This window comes from Littorina saxatilis, linkage group LG12, assembly GCF_037325665.1.
Source record: "Littorina saxatilis isolate snail1 linkage group LG12, US_GU_Lsax_2.0, whole genome shotgun sequence".
Classification (NCBI taxonomy): Eukaryota; Metazoa; Mollusca; class Gastropoda; order Littorinimorpha; family Littorinidae; genus Littorina; species Littorina saxatilis.
The window spans coordinates 23,114,745-23,138,632 of record NC_090256.1 but is presented as its reverse complement, the minus strand read 5'-3'; the positions used below and the strand labels follow the sequence as shown (position 1 = coordinate 23,138,632).

Below are 23,888 nucleotides of genomic sequence, written 5' to 3'. Positions count from 1 at the left end.
GGCAGTGGGCCTGTTTTTTGGCGAGGGATTCTCTTTCCCTCCGCCTTGGCGTCGCTTTCGGCTATCTTTCCCCTAGGCTCAGCCCGAGCTCTTTTTCCAGGGCCTGAGCCTCCTCCTCGGCCGTTTTACGGTCTGGGAGGTTGGATGATGTCCTGCACACAGCTTACTGGTGCTCGGCTTTGTCTTTATCAGTTTAATAGGGAGACATTGCTGCCTTGGGCCTCTTCCTTGGCCGTCTTGCGGTCCCACAGAATGAGCGAAGTCTTGAATACAGCCTTTTGGCGATCAGACGATGTATTCATCAGCTTTTATCTGAGAGACATTGCTTCGCTCTGTAACGATGGATCAAGGTCCCTGCCTGCCTTGGTGGCAGCGGGCCAGTGCATTTCCAGAAATTGATGGTGAGTTTGAACCTTTTTTGATCTTACCCACCTCCTGGTTGGAGTTATCTGCAAATCATGTGATTCGGAGTAAGAATATGTAATTATAATCGAAAATTTTTATCTAAATTTTGATTTGATTAATATACTTACCCGAATCACATGAGTAATTCCCTCCCTCCTGCCCCGCTCGATATTTTAATGTTCTATTAGTCGATTGAAGGGGTATCACGTGACCAGCACCATTGATGACGTAGTAGGCTACATGGGACGTAACCCAGGGTGTCAGTCATGCTGGTGCAGTCACTTTTTTAGTTGGGGTTGCTCCCCTTATACCTAGACGGGGTAGCTTTTATCATAACCTAAGCATCGAAGTGGGTCAATGCAAATCATGTGATTCGGGTAAGTATATTAATCAAATCAAAATTTAGATAAAAATTTTCGATTTTATCATTATTGATTTATGTATTGGTAATTGATGGGTAATAGTTAGCCTACTGCAGGCCGATTAACGTCCCTGAATTTACAACGCTAAACGTAAACATAACCTAAAAATCAAATGAAGGAATAATAGCAGAGTAAACTTTATTATGTAAGCTTATGTGGCAATTTTTTTAATGAAAAACAAAAATGAAACACCTCTGTCAGTCTGTGACATGGTGATTGGTAGCTTCTTATTTTAACATTTTTAATTTTAACCTCAGTATACATACACATCTGTATGAACTTTTGCAGCCAGCTATTGTAGCCTAGCATCATCATCATGATCTCTTCAGTGACATTTGAACATTAATCTGTGCCATGAGAGATTGAGACATAAGTACTAAGTTTTTAACTTACTAAAAGTAAAACTAAAAGGGACAATGCTGATGTAAAATCTTTTAAACCTAAAATGGCTAATATTCTAATAATCTTATCCATTTGTAGAAGTTACTAGAACTGGCTAGAAATTCAACCTTGGATGATGAACAAGTGACAGTTGTCACACAAGTTCAAAATGGTGCATACATATATATATATCCATGCCCAAAGTTTACAATTACAGTTTTCACAGCTTTAATTACTAAATTAGTTTTAATAAGTCACTAGTTAACGAGTGCCACACATGCTAAACATCTGAAGTACACAAAACACACATTTCTAAAGCAGAGATTGAGGCAGAGCTTGAAGTTGAAGAAGACTGGTACAGCTTGTCCTCAAAGTGTGTTCAAGTCTGAACATATTTAGACTATTTATTTACTACAGGTATCTAGTATTAGAATTGGTAATCCTTGGGACATTTCAAACTAATTTGTGACTGCTAACCATTTATTGCAGAGATGTACAGCCATGACGACGAAAGTGAAGACGTCACCACAGAGTTGTGGCAAGAGGCGTGCTGGATCGTCATCAGCTCCTACTTCGACGAGAAAGGTTTGGTGCGACAGCAGCTCGACTCGTTTGATGAGTTTATTCAGATGTCCGTTCAGCGCATCGTGGAAGATGCACCGGCCATTGATCTTCAGGCGGAGGCCCAACACACATCTGGACAAGTGGAAACACCAGTAAGAAATGCTTACCCAGTTACTGTTACTTTGTTTTTGATGCTTGAAGTTTGGATTGTGAAAACTGAAACAGTGAAAGGCGGTCATGCTTTTAGTTTTATTGCAGCTTTTAACAATAAAAAATAGAATACATACAATTTTGTGAAAGTGAAAGTGAAAATTGCCTTACTGATGTGATGTACTTAAAAGAACGTATGAAGGGCTCGATTCCCATGCATTTTTTAGGTTGTCATTCACTAAGTAGTGTAGCAGTAGAACAAAAGTTTCAAATTTTGAACACCACATCTAAAGTCGGTAAAGGGGTTCAAAATGTAAAACTTTTGTGCTACTGCTGTGAATAGCGATAAAATCCCTTACATCTTGATAGTCAGCTGAATGATCTTTTATTGATGGGAGTCTGTTGTGCTTTCAGCCGCGTTATGTGCTGAAGTTTGAGCAGATTTACCTCTCCAAGCCGACACATTGGGAAAAGGACGGTGTTCCCAGCCCTCTCATGCCAAATGAAGCCAGGCTGAGAAACTTGACGTAAGTTTCCAAAGGATAAAGATAAGATTATCATATAATAAAATATAGTCATGTAGGGCTACCTTCGTGGAAATTCGGGCTGTTCTTTCACTGGGGAAAGCGAGCTGCCATACAGTATGGCGCTACCCAAAACATTAATGACATTGTGTGCTGTGGTGTGTTTTTGGCTCACGTAAGTGTAGCCTATGCGATGCTAACTTTTGTCTGTGCGTGCGTGCGTGCGTATGTATGTATGTATGTGTGTATGTCTGTGGTAGAAACTTTAACATTTGAAGACGTCATATTACATTTACGTCACATTATGACGTACGAGGGTCAGACGTCACGCGATGGAATTACTGAAAGTCTCGGTGATTGTTATTTTGAGCGGGCCGAGACTATTTGGCAGTCGTGTCCATGTAAGTAGGCTACATGCAGACAGACAGATCTAGATCTAGTGTCTCGCTTTCTTGCACAGTTTCACCTATGCTCTTTCTGTGTGTGTGTGTATGTGTGTGTGTGTGTGTGTGTGTGTGTACTGTGTATGTGTGACGGAGTGATTGAGTTTGTGTTACTGTTTGTCGATTTCTTACGTGAGCCTTGAAGGCTTCGCCTCTTGTTCCCCTTTATGTTTGTGCAATTTAGAAGTGCAGTATATAGATTATAAATAAAAACAATTTTAGAAAAAAGAGTTTCTGGTAGTGCTTGGGCAGTCTGCAATTTCTGACAACATTTTGATTTTTCACTCGTCATTTATTGAACAAGCAACGCTTACACTAAGTCTTTTTTGTCAGTACTATTTGCATGGTTGGTCCCTTTAGTTTAAATACAAATAGGTTGAAACACTATGAATGCTTTGTATTGTCATTCATTACTTGTCTCATGAATTAACCCCTCTTGTTTTCTATTGTGATCAAAGACTTTAAAAGAAATCTTGTTTTATTTTTATTATTTTTCCCCAAAGATACTCTGCACCACTGTATGTGGACATCAAAAAAATCTTGATTTATTTATTGAATCAAAAAACAAGAAAGGTAAGTTGTTGGAACGTTTAATTTGACAAAACAAAACGTTCACAAATATTTCGACCCAACGGTCTTTTAAGTGCACAGACAAACAATAAGTTGACAAAACTTAGCTTGACGAAATGTGCTTGTCAATTCAAAGGATTCATTCGCTTGTGACTTCCTAGCAAGCGGCCGCACATTTCGTCAAGCTAAGTTTTGTCTACTTATTGTTTGTCGGTGCACTTAAGATCGTTGGGTCGATATATTTGGGGACATTTTGTTTTGTCAAATTAAACGTTTCAACAATTTACCTTTCTTGGTTTTTTATTCTGAAACTTGGAACGTTGGCACTGGCAGTCAATTTGTTTTTGGATTTATTTATTGTTTTATTTTTCCAACAGATACTCTGCACCACTGTACGTGGACATCAAGAAAACAGTGCTCAAGGAGGGCGAGGACCCTGTGGAGACGATGCACCAAAAGACCTACATCGGCAAAATTCCCATCATGCTGCGCTCCACCTATTGTCTGCTCAATGGCCTCACCGATCGTGATTTGACAGAGTTGAACGAGTGTCCCCTCGACCCCGGCGGCTACTTCATCATCAACGGCTCAGAAAAAGTGCTCATAGCTCAGGAAAAGATGGCTATCAATACAGGTGTGTTATCAATATGACTTTGTGACAAACCTGATGCAGTGTTAATACAGGGGCTCACATCCACGTCGAACATCGGACATACACGGATATTTGTTCCAAATGTCCTATTGTTTTTGTCACAAAGTGGTCATTGTCCGATTATGCTTTCATTTGATCCGGACATTATCAGTACTTTCCAATTGTTTTGCGAAGCGATGTGTCTCTCCAAGCAGACAAAACTTGGTTTTTATAGAGAAGAGCTTCCAAGGCTCGCAACTCTGAATGCTCCAAGCCGGTTGACAGTTGGTAAGCCCTTCGCGGTTTTTTTCTCGAAAAAGCAACATGCCGCCGAAACGAAAATCGGTGCCAGAAAAAGGCCAGAAGCGTTTGTACTTCAAATCTCTGCCCTCATCAGCGACTAGTACCACTGAAACTGAGCTCCCTCCGGCTTCTGAGCAGCCACAGCCAGATGACAACGTCGCTCTAAAAAGTAAAACTTCGGCGCCGAAGAAAGACGTTGCCCACTCCTGCACGTGGCTTCGTTTCAAGCTGGCCGACTGAATTGTTGTCATTAGCTCAGAGACAGAACAACACGTTTTTATTACTTTGATTTGTTCTGTTACCTTTTTGCCAAGAACATTTTATTTGTTCTGTTACCTTTGTGACAAGAAACTAGTCAAGTTTAGATTAAATTTATGTTTTGTTCGGGGAAAAAAAGTCCTATTGATTTATTTTTGTTCAGGACAAATGTCCTATCACTTTTGCATTGTCCAGGACATTTGTCCTATGCCACCTCTCTTGGATGTGAGCCCCTGTTAATATACGATCACCAGCGAGTGATGAGTAGAATTTGGGATGAGGGTGAGTGGGTAGTTGTGTTTATGCTTTTGGTGTCACCGATTTGGAAGTACATGGGACCCCCAAGTTTAAGACTTTCACAAAATCTTGAGAAAATCAGATCTTAACAAGAGGCGAAGCCTTCAAGGCTCACGTAAGAAATCGACAAACAGTACGTAACACAAACTCAATCACTCCGTCACACATACACACACACACACAGTAAGCATTGGTGACACTGTGCAAGAAAGAGAGACACTAGATCTAGATCTGTCTGTCTGCATGTAGCCTACTTACAGGTACACGACTGCCAAATAGTCTCGGCCCGCTCAAAATAACAATGACCGAGACATTCCTTCGCGTGACGTCTAACCCTCTTACGCCATAATGTGACGTCTTCAAATGACGAAATGTTAAAGTTTCTACCACAGACATACACACGCACGCACAGACATACGCACGCACGCACAGACAGACAAAGTTACGATCGCATAAGCTACACTTCGTGAGCCAAAAAGGAGGTAATTTAAAATGGCGGTAAATTTAGAGAGATTATGAACAGAATGTCCGAGGAGTCTTAAAACAGAGAGTCTTCAATCAGGGGGTCTTATAAGGGAGGATCCACTGTCATTTCATTCCCATTAAATTTAACATCAGGGAGGATCCACTGTAACTTCATTCCCATTAAATTTAACATCAGGGAGGATCCACTGTAACTTCATTCCCATTAAATTTAACATCAGAGAGGATCCACTGTAACTTCATTCCCATTAAATTTAACATCAGGGAGGATCCACTGTAACTTCATTCCCATTAAATTTAACATCAGGGAGGATCCACTGTAACTTCATTCCCATTAAATTTAACATCAGAGAGGATCCACTGTAACTTCATTCCCATTAAATTTAACATCAGAGAGGATCCACTGTAACTTCATTCCCATTAAATTTAACATCAAAGAAGATCCACTGTAACTTCATTCCCATTAAATTTAACATCAGAGAGGATCCACTGTAACTTCATTCCCATTAAATTTAACATCAGAGAGGATCCACTGTCATTTCATTCCCATTAAATTTAACAGGGAGGATCCACTGTAACTTCATTCCCATTAAATTTAACATCAGAGAGGATCCACTGTCATTTCATTCCCATTAAATTTAACATCAGGGAGGATCCACTGTAACTTCATTCCCATTAAATTTAACATCAGGGAGGATCCACTGTAACTTCATTCCCATTAAATTTAACATCAGGGAGGATCCACTGTAACTTCATTCCCATTAAATTTAACAGGGAGGATCCACTGTAACTTCATTCCCATTAAATTTAACATCAGAGAGGATCCACTGTCATTTCATTCCCATTAAATTTAACATCAGATTATCAGTACATCATTTTCTTGATCTCTTGTTTGCAGTGTATGTGTTCCAGCAGAAGGATTCCAAGTACGCCTACAAGTGTGAAATTCGATCCTGCCTAGAGCACTCGTCTCGTCCCACCAGTACCATGTGGTGCAACATGATGGCCAGAGGGGGCGGTGTAAGTTCACACTTTTAGATCATTCTTCTGCTTCAGCTTTCATGGACTGTACCCTTGTGATTTTGCACGAGTGGGTTTTAAAGTTTAATATTGGTTTTTACCCCACCATTTGAGATGAGAGGACACCTCCCTTACAAGGACATCTTCTGTTGTCCCTTATTGTCTTACCGTGACCAAAATATACCTGTCATGGCAGGACACCTGCAATGTAAAGACACTTTTGCCTAGTCCCAAGGGTGTCCTTTCATCGCAAGTACCACTGTAGCTTATAGATTGTTGGAGAGTAGCTAACCAATGTTTGACTGTGTGTTTCAGGGTGCCAAGAAGAGCGCCATTGGCCAGCGTATCATCGCCATCCTGCCTTACATCAAACAGGAAATTCCCATCATCATCGTCTTCAGGGCCCTGGGCTTTGTGTCGGATCGCGACATCCTCGAACACATCATTTACGACTTTGATGACCCAGAAATTATGGAAATGGTAACTTGTTGACGCATTTAGAAATGTTTTGTTATGACTGGGTGTCCTTTGTTTCAGGCATCTCAACACTTTGCAAGACAATGCATACACTCTGAGTGCTGTTCTTGTTTGTTTTACACAAAATGCCATAATGATACTTGATAGCTTTTATACGTAAACCATAAAGATCCGTGCTCTCCGCGCTTTACATATTATAACTGTAACCGAGTGCCGAAACACTACGATCACCTCGGGAAGCGAAGTGCAATCAAACAGGATTGAAAATGTTACGGCTAATTTCTTAGCCCTATAGAAACTGTTATGCAAACCCGAAGGTTTTCATGAACATACAATCGGAAACCACCAGACCTTATCACAAACAGAATTCCACAATACACCGGTGTTGACTTTTAAAGGCCAACAACTCGGGTGCAGAGTCTGCTGCGAAAGGAGCGGTAGCCTCCCCTGTCACAATCGCCCCCGTCTGAATGAACTTCGTCCGGAAGTTCCGAACCGGGGGACCACTGTCCATCCCAAGTTCGCAGAATGGGAACAGCACAAAAATGTTCAGTGGTCATATTATGCCATTACCTGAACATATGCCAAGTCCCATACCTGCTCGCAAGCGCCAGATGTAACCGAGTGCCGAAACACTACGATCACCTCGGGAAGCGAAGTGCAATCAAACAGGATTGAAAATGTTAGGGCTAATTTCTTAGCCCTATAAAAACTGTTATGCAAACCCGAAGGTTTCCATGAACATACAGACAATCGGAAACCACCAGACCCTATCGCAAACAGAATTCCACAATACACCGGTGTTGACTTTTAAAGGCCAACAACTCGGGTGCAGAGTCTGCTGTGAAAGGAGCGGTAGTCTTCCCTGTCACATAACTATGAATAAAAGCACACCAGATCAAGGTTGAACTTGAATGTATATATTAATATACTAGAATGAATATCCGCTTCGTCGGAAAGAAGTAGAGCCGAATGATAGAGGAATACCCGGCTTCGCCGGGATGAAAGCGTTGTCTTCTTCTTCTTCTAAAGAAGGTCTACCTGAATATGCCCACCAAATTTGAAGCAGATCCATCGAGAACTTTGGCCGTGCATCGCGAACACACACACACACACACGCACACACACACACACACACACACACACACACACACACACACACACACACACACACACAAGCTGTATATATTAATATATTATAAATCCTGAATACATGCAGATCAATGGTACAGCATTTTAACATGTGGTTTGTGTATTCTTGTTGAAAAACTCTTTGCAATGCTCTTACAACAGAAAAAGAAATTAATTCCTGTCTATTACAGTCTATTTAAGGACCTCTACAAATCTGAGAAAATCAGGCCTTGAAAGGAGGGTTCCACTGTTCTGAAGCCTATATTCTGTCAAACACTGTAATTGATCAGTTGCTTTCTGTCACTCTGTTCAGGTGAAGCCGTCTCTTGACGAAGCCTTTGTGATACAAGAACAGACAGTGGCCTTGAACTTCATCGGAGCCAGAGGAGCCAGGCCTGGTGTGACCAAAGAGAAACGTATCAAGTACGCCAGAGAAATTTTGCAAAAAGAAATGCTGCCCCACGTTGGTGTCAGCGAGTTCTGCGAAACCAAAAAGGCTTACTTCTTGGGGTGAGTAGACACATTTGCAAGTCAGGTTCACAGGGACTCCCCGAAAGCGGCGTACGGCTGCCAGATTGACAGGGTAAAAACGGCCATACTTGTAAAAACCCACTCTTGCTAAAGCATGAGTGAAGGTGGGAGTTTCCAGCCCATAAACGTATAAGAAGAAGATTCACAGAAATCAGGTATTCCTGAGTTAAATGATTTCCTGATGGTTTACCTCATATTCAAACCATTCAGTGTCAAAGGAAAGTTATTGAGCAAAACTTGGAAAAGTGAGGGCTACCTAGCAAGTCTTCAGGCAGATTTCCCTGACTTTAAACATTACGGTGGTATCGGCGATGTGAGGCTCCTCAGATGAGAGACCACTTCCTAATAAACGACACCTTCTGTTGTCCCTTTGTCCATCTTGACCAAATAGCCTGTCTTGACAGGCAACCTGCATTGTAGGGTCACTTTCATCTGGTCCCAAGGGAGGCCTTTCATTGCAGGCACGGCTGTATAAACTTCATCCCTGAAATTAATTTGTAACAATACTTTGTGGTTTTTTTGTCTCTTTTTTATTAATGTGGACTTTTGTGTTAAAACGTTAATTCTGAGGGGAGGGAATTTTATACCTATACAAAGATTGTAGTGTTTTGTGAATATTGTGAGTATGTACATTTCTTCCAGTTGACATTTTTGAAGCAATTAGCTAATGCCTGCCTTCAGGGACTGAGTTTTTACCTGTAAATTTCAGGTACATGGTGCATCGCCTGTTGCTGGCTGCCCTGGGACGCAGAGAAGTAGACGACAGAGATCACTATGGCAACAAACGTCTGGACCTTGCTGGTCCTCTTCTCGCTTTCCTGTTTAGAGGGTAGGTTACATTTTCTATGCGGTGTGGTATATCCTTACTACTCTCTTCTCTTACCTTTGTGGTGAAAAAATAGACAACTCTTGTCGCTATTGGCGTAGGTTCGAGCCCCATGTTCGGCGAAGGATTTATTTCCCAGTCAACTTTGTGCACTCTCCTCGGTGTCCAAATGCCCCTGCAGCCCTGAAAGTTCAACAAATGGTGTACTCGCCTTTGGCTAGTTATTCTGAACATTTACTAGCCAGAGAGCAAACTTTACAATCCAAACCAACAATTTGTTTCAGCAACTTTACTCGCATTTGGCGAGGAGATGAACATTTCTACTCGCCAGTTACATGTTTCTGCTCGCCATGGCGAGTAAAAGAGTAAAATACTCGCCACTTTCAGGCCTGCCCTGTGTGCACGCATGCGCAGGATAAAGAACCAAAGTTCACAGCGAAAGTCTCAGGGCTTGGAAACATGAATACACGCATGCAGAAAAAAAGAAGGAAAAAAGGGGTAACGCTGCACTATACGGCAGCTCGGTTTTCCCAGTGAGAAAGCAGCCCAAATGTCCATGAGGGCTCACAGGATTTTATGAAATCTTATTATATCTTAACTTACCTTCTTACAGAACTTAAAAGGGAGAGAAAAAAGAATACGAAGTAGTGTCGTTGAATTGATCACACTGGGTGTTTTATAAACTAATATTTTCTAGAAATCAGATAGACCTGCTCCTACAATAGCTGGTCACGCAGTTGCTGCAGTCAGGCAAAGTAAACACAAGAGCATAGTTAAAAATATGGTTTAAAAATTCTATCACAACTGATTGGTTGTCCTATTTCCTTCGTAGTAATTTAACATTTTGACCAGTGAAATATTAGAACTTTCTAGGTAACTGGAACACAGAGTGTGTTTGTGTTTTGTATCCCGACTGATCTGCAGTTACAGTTGAACCTCCCTTTTAAGACCACCAAAAATCTGAGAAAATGAGGTCTGAAAAAGGAGGGGGTCTTAAAATGGAGGTAGATTAACTGAGGTTATCAACAAAACATCTGAAAAAGCAAGGTCTTAAAATGGAGGTAGATTAACTGAGGTTATCAACAAAAAATCTGAAAAAGCAAGGTCTTAAAATGGAGGTAGATTAACTGAGGTTATCAACAAAACATCTGAAAAAGCAAGGTCTTAAAGTGGGGGAAGTCTTAGACTGGTGGGTGTTAAAATGGAGGTTCTACTGTAATGTATTTCAAGGTTTGTGTTTGCGGTCTGATACAGATTGTTCCGGAACCTGATGAAGGAGGTGCGGATGTACGCCCAGAAGTTCATCGACCGCGGCAAGGACTTCAACATGGAGCTGGCCATCAAGACCAGGATCATCACGGACGGGCTCAAGTACTCCCTGGCCACAGGAAACTGGGGTGACCAGAAGAAAGCCCATCAGGCCAGGGCTGGAGTGTCACAGGTAAACACTGCTCACCAAATCTCACATCTTCTTCTTCGTCTTCTTATTTGTTCATGGGCTGAAACTCCCATGTTCACTCATGTTTTTGCACGAGTTGATTTTTACGTGTATGGTCGTTTTCACCCCACCATTCAGGCAGCCATATGCCGCTTTCAGGGGACAAATCTGACATCAATTTCAGCTCTTTGTTATCCTTTGGTTGTGACTTTTGTTTTGGAATGAACCCTTCATCCCCCGAAAATGGAGTATGACTACCTAACTTGGCAGGGGAAAAAACGACCATACATACTCGTTCAAGCAATATGTGTTAGTTGCTTAAAGCCAGCCACACACCAGACCTCATAAACATTAAATGCTGAATGTACCTGGTAGAACTAAGGAACTTGTATAACTATGCTTGCTATACATTACCACTAGTTCACTGTTTTTTGTGCATAAAAACATACAGAAACGCAGTGAAAGAGACAAAGGGATGCAGTGGGGTTTTCGGACACCGAGGAGAGCTTTGTAAATGTACCTCTATTTTAAGACTCCCTCCTTTTTAAGACCTGATTTTCTCAGATTTTTGAATGTCTTAAAAGGGAGGTTCCACTGTAGCTTTCACGTCCGTTGTTTACCTTGACAGACAATGTTGCATGGCATGCATAGGTCCACGATTCATTTAGTTCTGTGAGTGGTTATTCTGTAGTGTAGTGCGCTTATGTGTGACTTAGTGTAAATTTGGATTTATATTGATGTGTTCTGTACATCTTCCATTCTGTAGTGTAGGTTGTAAAAGTGCTCTTAATTGTGACTAATTGTGAGATTTAGATTTTTGTTGATGTCTTCTGTTTATCTACTAGGTGTTGAACAGACTGACATTTGCTTCCACACTATCTCATCTACGACGGTTGAACTCCCCCATCGGACGTGACGGCAAACTGGCTCGTCCCCGTCAGCTGCACAACACACTGTGGGGCATGATCTGTCCTGCTGAGACACCAGAGGTGAGAGGGTGAACAATATAGTAATGATAATAATAAATAGCTTTCCTATAGCGCAGTCCCAGGAATTGGCTCCAGGCTCTTTACAATTTCATTTTAAAACAAACGAGCAAAAATTTAACGAGCAAACAAATAACTGAAATAAAACAACAACGAAAACACCAAGCAAACTAGGGATTAAATGACAAAAGATAGTTACACACACACACACACACACGCATGCACGCAGCACACACATATGTGAAAGAATGAAAATCTCAAAAAGTAAGGTTGGGGGGGGGGGGGGGGGGGGGTCTTTAAAGGGGGGGTTCCACTGTATGTGATTTAAGGTCTCCCACTCTACAACCACCTCCCATCCCCCTAAAGATCTTGTTTTGTTTTGTTTTTTGTTTTATTTACGTGCTCATTGACATTTGAACCATCATGCGACAGGGAGCTGCTGTAGGGCTGGTGAAGAACCTGGCGCTGATGGCCTACATCTCTGTGGGGTCCCAGCCCTCCCCCATCCTCGAGTTCTTGGAGGAGTGGAGCATGGAGAACCTGGAAGAGGTGGCACCCTCCGCCATTGCCGAGTAAGATTGCTTTTCACGTTCTCTGAGGGTGTTGTAAACTTTCCTTTCGTCTTCTTCTTTTTATTTCTAAGTAAGCTTGTTTCTCACATTTTTCTCTGAAGGTGTTCTTCTTTTTTTTATTCCTGAGGAAATCCATATACAGGGTAAGTAATACAGGTCAAAAATACAATTAACGTTTATATATCGATCCATTTTGGTAAAACATTTCCTTTTGTTTTGTACATTTGCAGTTGAACGTACACGAGAATGCACTCTTTTTACTAAATGTTTTAACATAGAGGGGGAATCGAGACGAGGGTCGTGGTGTATGTGTGTGTGTCTGTCTGTGCGTGTGTGTGTGTAGAGCGATTCAGACCAAACTACTGTACCGATCTTTATGAAATTTGACATGAGAGTTCCTGGGAATGATATCCCCGGACTTTTTTTCATTTTTTCGATAAATATTTTTGATGACGTCATATCCGGCTTTTTGTAAAAGTTGAGGCGGCACTGTCACACCCTCATTTTTCAATCAAATTGATTGAAATTTTTGTAAAGCAATCTTCGACGAAGGCCGGACTTCGGTATTGCATTTCAGCTTGGTGGCTAAAAAATGAATTAATGACTTTGGTCATTAAAAATCTGAAAATTGTAATTTTTTTTTTATATAAAACGATCCAAATTTACATTCATCTTATTCTACATCATTTCCTGATTCCAAAAACATATAAATATGTTATATTTGGATTAAAGACAAGCTCTGAAAATTAAAAATATAAAAATTATTATCAAAATTAAATTTCCGAAATCGATTTAAAAACAATTTCATATTATTCCTTGTCGGTTCCTGATTCCAAAAACATATAAATATGTTATATTTGGATTAAAGACAAGCTCAGAAAGTTAAAACGAAGAGAGGTACAGAAAAGCGTGCTATGCAGCACAGCGAAACCACTACCGCGCTGAACAGGCTTGTCAGTTTCACTCCGTTTTGCACAAGCAGCAGACTACGGTCATTGTGAAAAAATGCAGTGTGTTTAGTTTCATTCTGTGAGTTCCACAGCTTGACTAAATGTAGTAATTTTGCCTTACGCGACTTGTTGTAGTCTCGGCCAGCCACCTAAATATGAGTTCAGTGAGCCTCTGACGTTGTTGGCATGGCTCAAGGAAGGGAAATCCAGTGCTCAAATAAATACATTTAATAGTATTTGGTGTTTTATGTTTGCAGTACAACCAAAATCTTCGTCAATGGTTGCTGGGTTGGTATCCACCGTGACCCTGACCAGCTGATGACCACACTGAGAAAACTGAGACGTGAGATGGACATCATTGTGTCAGAGGTCAGTTTTCACCTTCTCTTGTTGAGTCACTTGAGAAAAAGTGACTCTATGTAATCGGTCAGTGTTAGTCTGTCCGGCCGGCCGGCCGGCCAGCCGGCCGTCCGTAGACACCACCTTAACGTTGGACTTTTCTCGGAAACTATCAAAGCGATCGGGCTCATATTTTGTTTAGTCGTGACCTCCAATGACCTCTACACTTTAACGATGGTTTCGTTGACCTTTGACCTTTTTCAAGGTCACAGGTCAGCGTCAAAGGAAAAATTAGACATTTTATATCTTTGACAAAGTTCATCGGATGTGATTGAAACTTTGTAGGATTATTCTTTACATCAAAGTATTTACATCTGTAGCCTTTTACGAACGTTATCAGAAAAACAAGGGAGATAACTAGCCTTTTCTGTTCGGCAACACACAACTTAACGTTGGGCTTTTCTCGGAAACTATAAAAGTGACCGGGCTCAAATTTTATGTGAACGTGACTCATTGTGTTGTGAATAGCAATTTCTTCCTGTCCATCTGATGCCTCATATAATATTCAGAACTGCGAAAGTGACTCGATCGAGCGTTTGCTCTTCTTGTTTTGGGTTATGTTATGGCTTGTGTTGCTACGGGTTGTGTGGAGTATAGTGTCATTGTGAGGTGTTTCTGTTGACATTTGTTGGTGTGAGGCTAGGCTAAGTGAGCAATTGTAAAATGGTTCAGCGCTGTACAGAAGTTCATTGGAGGGAAAAGTCTCGGAACATTGTAATATCAGTGTTGTTATCTGGGCTTGAGTTCCTTTATTATTAGTACTTCTTCTTCTTCTTCTTCTGCGTTCCGGTGATATTATTAGTACAAAAATACATCAATATTTCATTTTCAAAATAAATTAAAACCCAAAACTTGATTAATATTTAAATTATTTATTTTGCCACAGGTGTCGATAACAGAAATTGGAAAAAATATATCAGTTTTGTTGTCTGGACTTAAGTTGGTTTTTAATAGTTGAAAAATACATCAATATTTTTTTCTTAAAACTAAATCAAAACCAACATTTCATTGATATTTAATTTATTTATTTGGCCACAGGTTTCAATGATCAGGGACTTCCAGGATAAGGAGATCAGAATCTACACAGACGCAGGTCGCATCTGTCGGCCGCTGCTGATCGTAGAGAATCAGAAATTGCTGCTGAAGAAGAGTCACATTCAACAGCTGAAGGAGAGAGAGTACAACAACTACAGGTGAGTCGCTTACCTCACATTTACCTACTCCTTTTTTGGGAGTTCCTCTTTGTATCTCTACCTGAGCCTTTCTTACTGATGTTTTCTCCATGCAGCTCCATTGTTGTTGCCTGCGCGTCATTCTTTGTCAAGAACGTAAGAAGAAGAAATAGATTTATCAGTGGATTGGCACATTTCTGACATTTTCAGAGCTCCACAGGTCGTTCTGTACATGCCCGGATTGCTCTTTCTTTCTTTTTTTTTTTTAAGAAAGTTTCAATTCAAACAAAAATGTAAAAATTGGGGGAGGAGGTGGGGATGCTTTTGTACAATTTCATGATCTCATGTCTGTTTCAGTGTTTAATGTGTAAAATCAGTCATTCCAGAGTTTCCATTGTTCAGGTTCACTTCTTCTGCTTCTTCTGCGTTCGTGGGCTGAAACTCCCACGTACCCTCGTGTTTTTTGCACGAGTGGAATTTTACGTGTATGACCGTTTTTACCCCGCCATTCAGGCAGCCATACGCCGCTTTCGGAGGAAGCATGCTGGATATTTTCGTGTTTCTATAACCCACCGAACTCTGACATGGATTACAGGATCTTTTCCGTGCGCACTTGGTCTTGTGCTTGCGTGTACACACGAAGGGGGATAAGCCACTAGCAGGTCTGCACATAAGTTGACCTGGGAGGTCGGAAAAATCTTCACACTTAACCCACCAGGCGGCCGCGACCGGGATTCGAACCCTCGACCTTCCGATTAAGAGGCCGACGTCTTACCACCCGCCACAGCGCCCGTCGTTCAGGTTCACAATGAAGGGTCTATTTCGTGAGCTCTTGCCAAACATTATGTGTGCGTGTGTGTGTTCAGCTGGCAGGACCTGGTGTCCAGCAGTGTGGTGGAGTACATCGACCCCCTGGAGGAGGAGACAATCATGTTGGCCATGACCCCTGATGACCTTTCCGAGGACAAGGAATCGGCCTACTGCTCGACTTACACCCACTGCGAGATCCACCCGGCCATGATCCTCGGCGTGTGCGCGTCCATCATCCCCTTCCCCGATCACAACCAGGTCAGTCAGGGTGTGTGTGTTAGTGTGCGCCTCCATCATCCCCTTCCCTGATCACAACCAGGTCAGTGTGTGAGTGTGCGCCTCCATCATCCCCTTCCCTGATCACAACCAGGTGAGTGTGCGCCTCCATCATCCCCTTCCCTGATCACAACCAGGTCAGTCAGTGTATGTGAGTGTGCGCCTCCATCATCCCCTTCCCTGATCACAACCAGGTCAGTGTGTGTGTGTGTGTGCGCCTCCATCATCCCCTTCCCTGATCACAACCAGGTCAGTCAGTTTGTGTGTGTGCGCCTCCATCATCCCCTTCCCTGATCACAACCAGGTCAGTGTGTGAGTGTGCGCCTCCATCATCCCCTTCCCTGATCACAACCAGGTCAGTCAGTGTGTGTGAGTGTGCGCCTCCATCATCCCCTTCCCTGATCACAACCAGGTCAGTGTGTGTGTTAGTGTGCGCCTCCATCATCCCCTTCCCTGATCACAACCAGGTCAGTGTGTGAGTGTGCGCCTCCATCATCCCCTTCCCTGATCACAACCAGGTCAGTCAGTGTATGTGAGTGTGCGCCTCCATCATCCCCTTCCCTGATCACAACCAGGTCTGTGTGTGTGAGTGTGCCTCCATCATCCCCTTCCCTGATCACAACCAGGTCTGTGTGAGTGTGCGCCTCCATCATCCCCTTCCCTGATCACAACCAGGTCTGTGTGTGTGTGTGTGCCTCCATCATCCCCTTCCCTGATCACAACCAGGTCAGTGTGTGTGAGTGTGCGCCTCCATCATCCCCTTCCCTGATCACAACCAGGTCAGTCAGTCGGTGTGTTTGTGTGTGTGACCTGTTTACCAGTACGATTTGGGCGTATTTTGTCTGCCAAATTAATATCGGTACGACAATACGCGACACACGCACAAAATACGACTAAGAAAAAGTCTAGAATACGTTTTCCGGTGTTGGTGTGCTGATTACGGGATGGTACAACTGATACCGGTTTCGGTCTAAGGGAGATAACCATGACAGCGAGTCTTCAGCTGTGGAAACCTCGTTCAGTTGTTGGCACGTGCGATCGTCTGGACAATCGTGGCAAAATGAAGCAGAAAATGTTGCCAGTTTCGGGTGACTGTACCAAGTCTAAACAGCAGAAGCAGCAGATTTTCTTGGAGAAATATAAGAAAGAGCCAGGAATTGTGGAGTCTACTGTGGGAAACAGTCATGCACACTGCAAGTATTGTAAATCAGATTTCTCCGTTGCCTATGCCGGGAAATATGACATCAAACGACACTGCAGTTCCAAAACTCACCTGGACAAGGTTGCTGCAAAGAAATCCGCTGAAAGCTGCCAAGGAATTATAAAGTTCATTCCCGCAAAGCTAATCCTGCCAGAAAAAAGGCTGTAGTCCGTGCTGAAGCAATGTTTTCTGAGATGATTGTAAAAATGAACTTGCCACTGTCAACCGCAGATGTTATTTCACGAAGTTCATCTTTTCATTATTAATCTGTTTGGAAGACACTGGTTATAATGCTACAGACTGACAGATAAATAAAATTGTTTTATCCCTGTTGTATTGGAAGGAGTTAAATTCTGAAGGTGTTCACAAGACATGCTATTCTTACACAAACATGTTTGCACCCACGCGTACATTTTCCCTAGCCCATATGGCTTTGCTTGCAAAGTACACCAACCTTTTGAAAAATACACTCAACTGTTTGGGAAAGTACTCTTGCTTCGGGTTTAAAGTAAACAGGTCTGTGTGTGTGTGTGTGCCTCCATCATCCCCTTCCCTGATCACAACCAGGTCCGTCAGTGGAACATATTGTAACTTTGTAACTCTCCTGTGTGTTTGTGTTTGTGTGCGCCTCCATCATCCCCTTCCCGAATCACAAGGAGGTCAGTCAGTGGAACATTGTAGCTTTGTAACTCTCCTTTGTGTTTGTTTGTGCCTCCATCATCCCCTTCCCTGATCACAACCAGGTCCGTCAGTGGAACATTGTAGCTTTGTAACTCTCCTGTGTGTTTGTGTGTGTGTGTGCCTCCATCATCCCCTTCCCTGATCACAACCAGGTCCGTCAGTGGAACATATTGTAACTTTGTAACTCTCCTGTGTGTTTGTGTTTGTGTGCGCCTCCATCATCCCCTTCCCGAATCACAAGGAGGTCAGTCAGTGGAGGAAATATTCATGTACAAACTCTGGAAATAACTCCATCAGGTTTGTATGTGTTGTGAAAGAGTGAGTATTCTTGCTTTTATTGATGCAGGCTTTCCACTCATGCTCCTTGTCCCAGTGTTTCAGACACATCTCTCGCTAGTGACTGGTCTATCATTTCACGTGGGAAAGTTTGCCTCGATAAAAGCAAGAGTATTCACTCTTTCAAAACCCAAAGCAGACAGAGTTATTTCCAAACATTGTCCATTTCAAATTAAATTCTAGAAAACTATGTTTCTAATCATCTGTGTTTGTTGTGTCTGAAAGAGGAATGAATGAACCAACTTTAAAAAAACCAAAAACATTAAGTTGATGGATACAGCTGTTTGTTTTTACCGGGTTTTCCTTCTCTTTCAGTCTCCCCGTAACACCTACCAGTCGGCTATGGGTAAGCAGGCCATGGGAGTGTACATCACCAACTACCACGTGCGCATGGACACGCTGGCTCACGGCCTCTTCTACCCCCAGAAACCTCTCGTCACCACACGCTCCATGGAGTACCTACGCTTCAGAGAGCTGCCGGCAGGTAAAGGCGTGCCAGGAACTTTACAGTAAATGAAAGTGACTGGCTCAGTTCAGTTTCCTTCCAAAGAACTACAATGCCAATGAAACATGCACGCTCGCACACATACATGCATGCACGCGCACACACACGCGCACATACACATCAACAATTAATTATATTACCGGCCCCCGTGGCGCAGTGGTTAGCGCTGCGGGCCGGGAGATCATGGTTCGAATCCCATAAGGGGTGTATGGGTTTTTCTGGCTTTGGTCGGCTCCTACCCAGAGTGGAAGTGCTAAAGTTCCAATGGGAAGGTTGGGATCACACAGCCGAGTGTCATTCACTTCACGAATGCGATCGACTCAGAAAGCGCAAAAATAAAAAAAACTTGTCTCGATTCTTGTGACCCTTCCTGCTCAGGGCTCTCATGGTGACCTTGGTCCCAGTGTTCCTGTTCCAGCCATCCCTGACTACTTTGCTGCTAGCCTGGGATGCTCCAGGGGGGTCGACGGAAGGACGCAGTGGCGGTCTGCTCTCTGAGGAGACGCTCACCCAGTCTGGCTCAGCGACTTAACAGTCAGTGTCATAAGAAGAGGGCTTAGTAGGTAGCGATGCCTGTGTCCCTGGCCCGGAACAGGATCAATACTAAACACTGTCCAAGTGACTCAGCAGCAGTGCAGTGTCATCTTCCGAGGGTAGCCTACCACAGCGGTCTGACATCCTTCCCTGGAGTGTCTGTAGAATTAGTGAGGGTGCCCAGGTGTCTGACCAACACTGGGGGCTCATTGATTCGACAAAGTCTGGCGGCGGAACGAAGTTCATGGGTGGATGTTGCAGTGAGTGCTGGGACGGGGCGGCGTGGTAGTATACTGGGAGAAGGAACAAGCGTTGGGACAAGCAAAAAGAGAAAAAAGAGAGGAAGAAAAGAGAGAAGAAAAAAAAAGAAAGAGAGATGAGAGTGAAGAGGAGAAAGAAAAGAAGAGGAAAGAGAAGAAAAAAAAAAAAAGAAAAAAAAAAGAAAAATTAATTATATTGTTGTACATGTAGTTACAAGTTGCTGTTTTGACATTTCTGAACAAATATCATGAATAAGCAATACAGCTTTCATTCCAATTCTTTTCATTGTTCGTCTGTCAGTTTTCAGCTTTTTAAAAAATTTATTTATTTTTTATTCTCTCAGTATGTGACTTCACTTCACAATCTATGGTTTAAACAAGACTTTATTCAACTTTTGTCATGACATAAACAATAATATGGCATTTAGGATTTCTCACCCAAGCATAGTGCTTATTTTAAGCAATCATAGTAAAACCATAACAATGGTAAGCATGATGACGGGCTGATCTAATTCTGGAGTGTGCCTCTGTTTCTTGCTTAGCGTGTTTAATTAGTGATTAATTCCTATCTCTTTGCACCAGGTATCAACTCCATTGTTGCCATCGCCAGCTACACAGGGTACAACCAGGAAGATTCTGTCATTCTCAACTACTCCGCCATTGACAGAGGATACTTCAGGTCTGTCTTTGCCTTGGTTTTCTGTAGTGAAATCCATACTAATGGAAGTTCATTGGCTAGACACTGGGACGGGGTGGTGTGGGAGCACACCGGGACAAGGAACAGGTGTTAGGACAGCACATACACACACAAAAGTTCATTGGCAAGAGGAATGTATTATTTAATTAATCTGGGTTGTGCTCTGTGCTTGCAGTACAGTAGTGAGAGATATCTTTGAAAATGGGATATGTGTCGGTTTGTGTGTTCTTAACACTGTGCTTTTTTTCGGTGTATGCGAAACCTTACTGGGAAGAACAGCAGTTTTCTTCTTTTGATCAGATTTATTGCTCTTGTTTTGTTACTCATTTAGGGGCGGGGATATAGCTCAGTCGGTAGCGCGCTGGATTTGTATCCAGTTGGCCGCTGTCAGCGTGAGTTCGTCCCCACGTTCGGCGAGAGATTTATTTCTCAGAGTCAACTTTGTGTGCAGACTCTCCTCGGTGTCCGAACACGCCCGTGTGTACACGCAAGCACAAGACCAAGTGCGCACGAAAAAGATCCTGTAATCCATGTCAGAGTTCGGTGGGTTATAGAAACACGAAAATACCCAGCATGCTTCCCCCGAAAGCGGCGTATGGCTGCCTAAATGGCGGGGTAAAAACGGTCATACACGTAAAATTCCACTCGTGCAAAAAACACACGTAGTGTACGTGGGAGTTTCAGCCCACGAACGCAGAAGAAGTTACTCATTTTATTTTATTTTGTTGCTCTCTTTTTGTTGCGCTTACTTACTTTCTGTAAGTTTGTGTAAGGGTGAGTTAAATGCTAGACGAATCGCAAATGGCATCTGCACCTATAATTGAATCTTTTATGCTTTCTTTTCAGATCCTTTTTCTTCCGGTCCTACAAAGATTCTGAGTCCAAAAAAGGCATGGATCAAGAGGAGGTCTTTGAAAAGCCCAACAGGGAAACTGTCCAAGGTTAGAGGTTGTGCCATCTGCTTTACTGCAAAACCTGCATCACATTTCATGTTGAGTTTTGAGGGAAAAGGTTCCACTGATGATTTTTACCTAAATGTAGACTAGCATAACAATTGTGTCACCATGGGGGGGGGGAACATACATAGAGAAATTATTTTCTTTATTTAAACTAAAAACGCTTTAAATTTTGTATAATGCGTCTAATCAAGAGTTTGCCAATAAGTGAATCCCTGCAGAGTTGATGTTATTATATTAACTCATTCTGTACAATCTAATACAGTTCCCATCTTTCTTCAATCTTTAACAGCACATCAAAAGGCTGACAGCATTGCAGTTTTCCAAAATTGTGCCCATTATTTTCATTTAACTTTTAGTTTTAGAAGTGAATTGAGAGGGAGAGAGAGAATAAAACTTGAACATGTGGTTTATGCAACCTTTGTTATTATTCAATGCCAAAATTAAGAAATCTGCTCTTTAACCTAGGTATGCGTCCTGCCATCTACGACAAACTTGACGAGGATGGGATTATCGCACCTGGTACTCGTGTGTCAGGTGATGATGTTCTCATCGGAAAAACTCTCACCCTACCTGCCAATGAGGATGAGGTATGTTCAAGTTTCTGTGTCGCTGAATCTGTTCCAACTGTCTGTACAAATCCAAAATTCAGAATAAAAAAACAAGAATGGTAGGTAATTGGAACGTGTATTGACAAAGCAAAACGTTACATTCACCAGTACGTCGACCCACAGGTCTTTGAAGTACACAGACAGACAGACCCTTATCTTCTTCTTCTTCTTCTTCTGCGTTCGTGGGCTGAAACTCCCACGTACACGTGTTTTTTGCACGAGTGGAATTTTACGTGTATGACCGCTTTTTACCCCGCCATTTAGGCAGCCATACGCCGTTTTCGGAGGAAGCATGCTGGGTATTTTCGTGTTTCTATAACCCACCGAACTCTGACATGGATTACAGGATCTTTTTCGTGCGCACTTGGTCTTGTGCTTGCGTGTACACACGGGGGGTGTTCGGACACCGAGGAGAGTCTGCACACAAAGTTGACTCTGAGAAATAAATCTCTCGCCGAACGTGGGGACGAACTCACGCTGACAGCGGCCAACTGGATACAAATCCAGCGCGCTACCGACTGAGCTACATCCCCGCCCACAAACCCTTATGAAACAGATTATGAACTTTTCTCAAGATCGTCTGGTTCGCTTGCAAAATGCTGGCGAGGTAATGATCAATGGCGAAATGAATGATAAGTTCATCAGCTGTTTCATAAGTGTTACTCTGTCTGTCTACTTCAATTACCTTTGGGTCGACGTACTAGTGAATGTAACGTTTTGTTTTGTCAATAATAAAGGTTCCAGTTACCTTCCATTCTTATTTGTTGATTCCAACTGTCTGTTAGCTCGTCACTTTGACGATTCCTGTCTTTAGCACCCTGTTGATGTCTCTCTCTCTCTCTCTGCCTGTCATGTATTCTTGTGAAATGATGCACTGACACACACTCACTCTCGCAGACACACATACACACACACACACACACACAGGGCCGGACCAAGTTCGTTTGAGGGGGGGGGGGGGGGGGGGGTTCCAACTGAAGGCAGGGGTCCAAAGTCCACATTTTTTTTTCTCTGAGAGGTACATTGGATGGCGGGGGGGGGGGGGGGGGGGTCAAACCCCCCCCCCCCCCCCAGATCCGGCCCTGCTCTCTCTCTCTCTCTCTCTCTCTTTCTCTCTCTCTCTCTCTCTCTCTGTCTCTCTCTCTCTAAAACACACACACACACACACACACACACACACACACACACACACACACACACACACACACACACACATACATACCATATACCTACAACAGATACATGTATTGGCAAGTCATACGTGCATTCTGTGTTTGAGAGTGAAGGAGACTCTTGTGTACAATTTCATCTGTTCATTGTCAAAGTGCTGGTGTTTCAGCTGGAGGTTACTACCAAGAAGTTTGACAAGAGGGATGCCAGTGTGTTCATGAGGCGCAGTGAGACGGGCATTATTGATCAGGTATGTTTCGTTAAGGCCTTCGCTATTCGAAGTTCACTTAGCAAGAACTCAGTGCCAAAGCTTCATGCAGCAAGCTTCAAGAAGTAGAGTTTGCGAAGTCGACTTGGTTCGTTTCAATGGCTAGCGGCAGGTTTCACAGTATTGTGTTCAGCAATTTACTATTTACACCCTCAAATTCTACAAAATAAATGTTGGCACACAATTCAAAGGACATGTTTTTCCAAAAAAGTGAGTTTGTTACAACTAAAAACAGTAATTTTTTTTATAGTCCTGGTCCTTATTTATATCTAAAAACCAGGCGCAAAGCGGCATACCCTGAAAACGCTAAAAAGCAATACGGTCATCCTATGCATGCATATAGCTCATATAGCCAAAACCGTTGAAGATAGAAAGACATTTATTGAACAAAAAATATGCAACACATCATTCTTAACAAGTTTTGTTCTTGTATGTATATCAAAATATTGATCTTCAAATGAATGGTTTGAAAAAATACGACTTCCGGCAGACCTAGACCGTTTTGAAGGAAAAAAACGTGTTTTTTTCAAACCATTCCATGGCCATCAATATTTTCATATACATGTAAGAACAAAACGTGTTAAGACTGGTGTTGTGCATCTAGTTTGTTCAATAAATGTCTTTCTATCTTCAATGGTTTTGGCTAGATG

At 42.5% G+C, this 23,888-nt stretch overlaps 1 protein-coding gene across 1 annotated transcript in view; it reads left to right on the top strand.

The window, feature by feature from the left end:
- The window catches only part of LOC138981561 (DNA-directed RNA polymerase II subunit RPB2), a 39,640-nt gene that overhangs the window by 5,722 nt on the left and 10,030 nt on the right, over window positions 1–23,888 (top strand). The window contains exons 2-19 of the mRNA XM_070354519.1: window positions 1,698–1,924; window positions 2,337–2,449; window positions 3,837–4,093; window positions 6,330–6,451; window positions 6,767–6,931; window positions 8,373–8,569; window positions 9,300–9,419; window positions 10,671–10,857; window positions 11,700–11,843; window positions 12,273–12,412; window positions 13,620–13,731; window positions 14,800–14,954; window positions 15,800–16,001; window positions 18,553–18,721; window positions 20,119–20,215; window positions 21,080–21,174; window positions 21,658–21,779; window positions 23,140–23,220. Coding sequence (XP_070210620.1) covers window positions 1,698–1,924; window positions 2,337–2,449; window positions 3,837–4,093; window positions 6,330–6,451; window positions 6,767–6,931; window positions 8,373–8,569; window positions 9,300–9,419; window positions 10,671–10,857; window positions 11,700–11,843; window positions 12,273–12,412; window positions 13,620–13,731; window positions 14,800–14,954; window positions 15,800–16,001; window positions 18,553–18,721; window positions 20,119–20,215; window positions 21,080–21,174; window positions 21,658–21,779; window positions 23,140–23,220 — 2,705 coding nt within the window. The remainder of the gene's footprint in view (window positions 1–1,697; window positions 1,925–2,336; window positions 2,450–3,836; window positions 4,094–6,329; window positions 6,452–6,766; window positions 6,932–8,372; window positions 8,570–9,299; window positions 9,420–10,670; window positions 10,858–11,699; window positions 11,844–12,272; window positions 12,413–13,619; window positions 13,732–14,799; window positions 14,955–15,799; window positions 16,002–18,552; window positions 18,722–20,118; window positions 20,216–21,079; window positions 21,175–21,657; window positions 21,780–23,139; window positions 23,221–23,888) is intronic.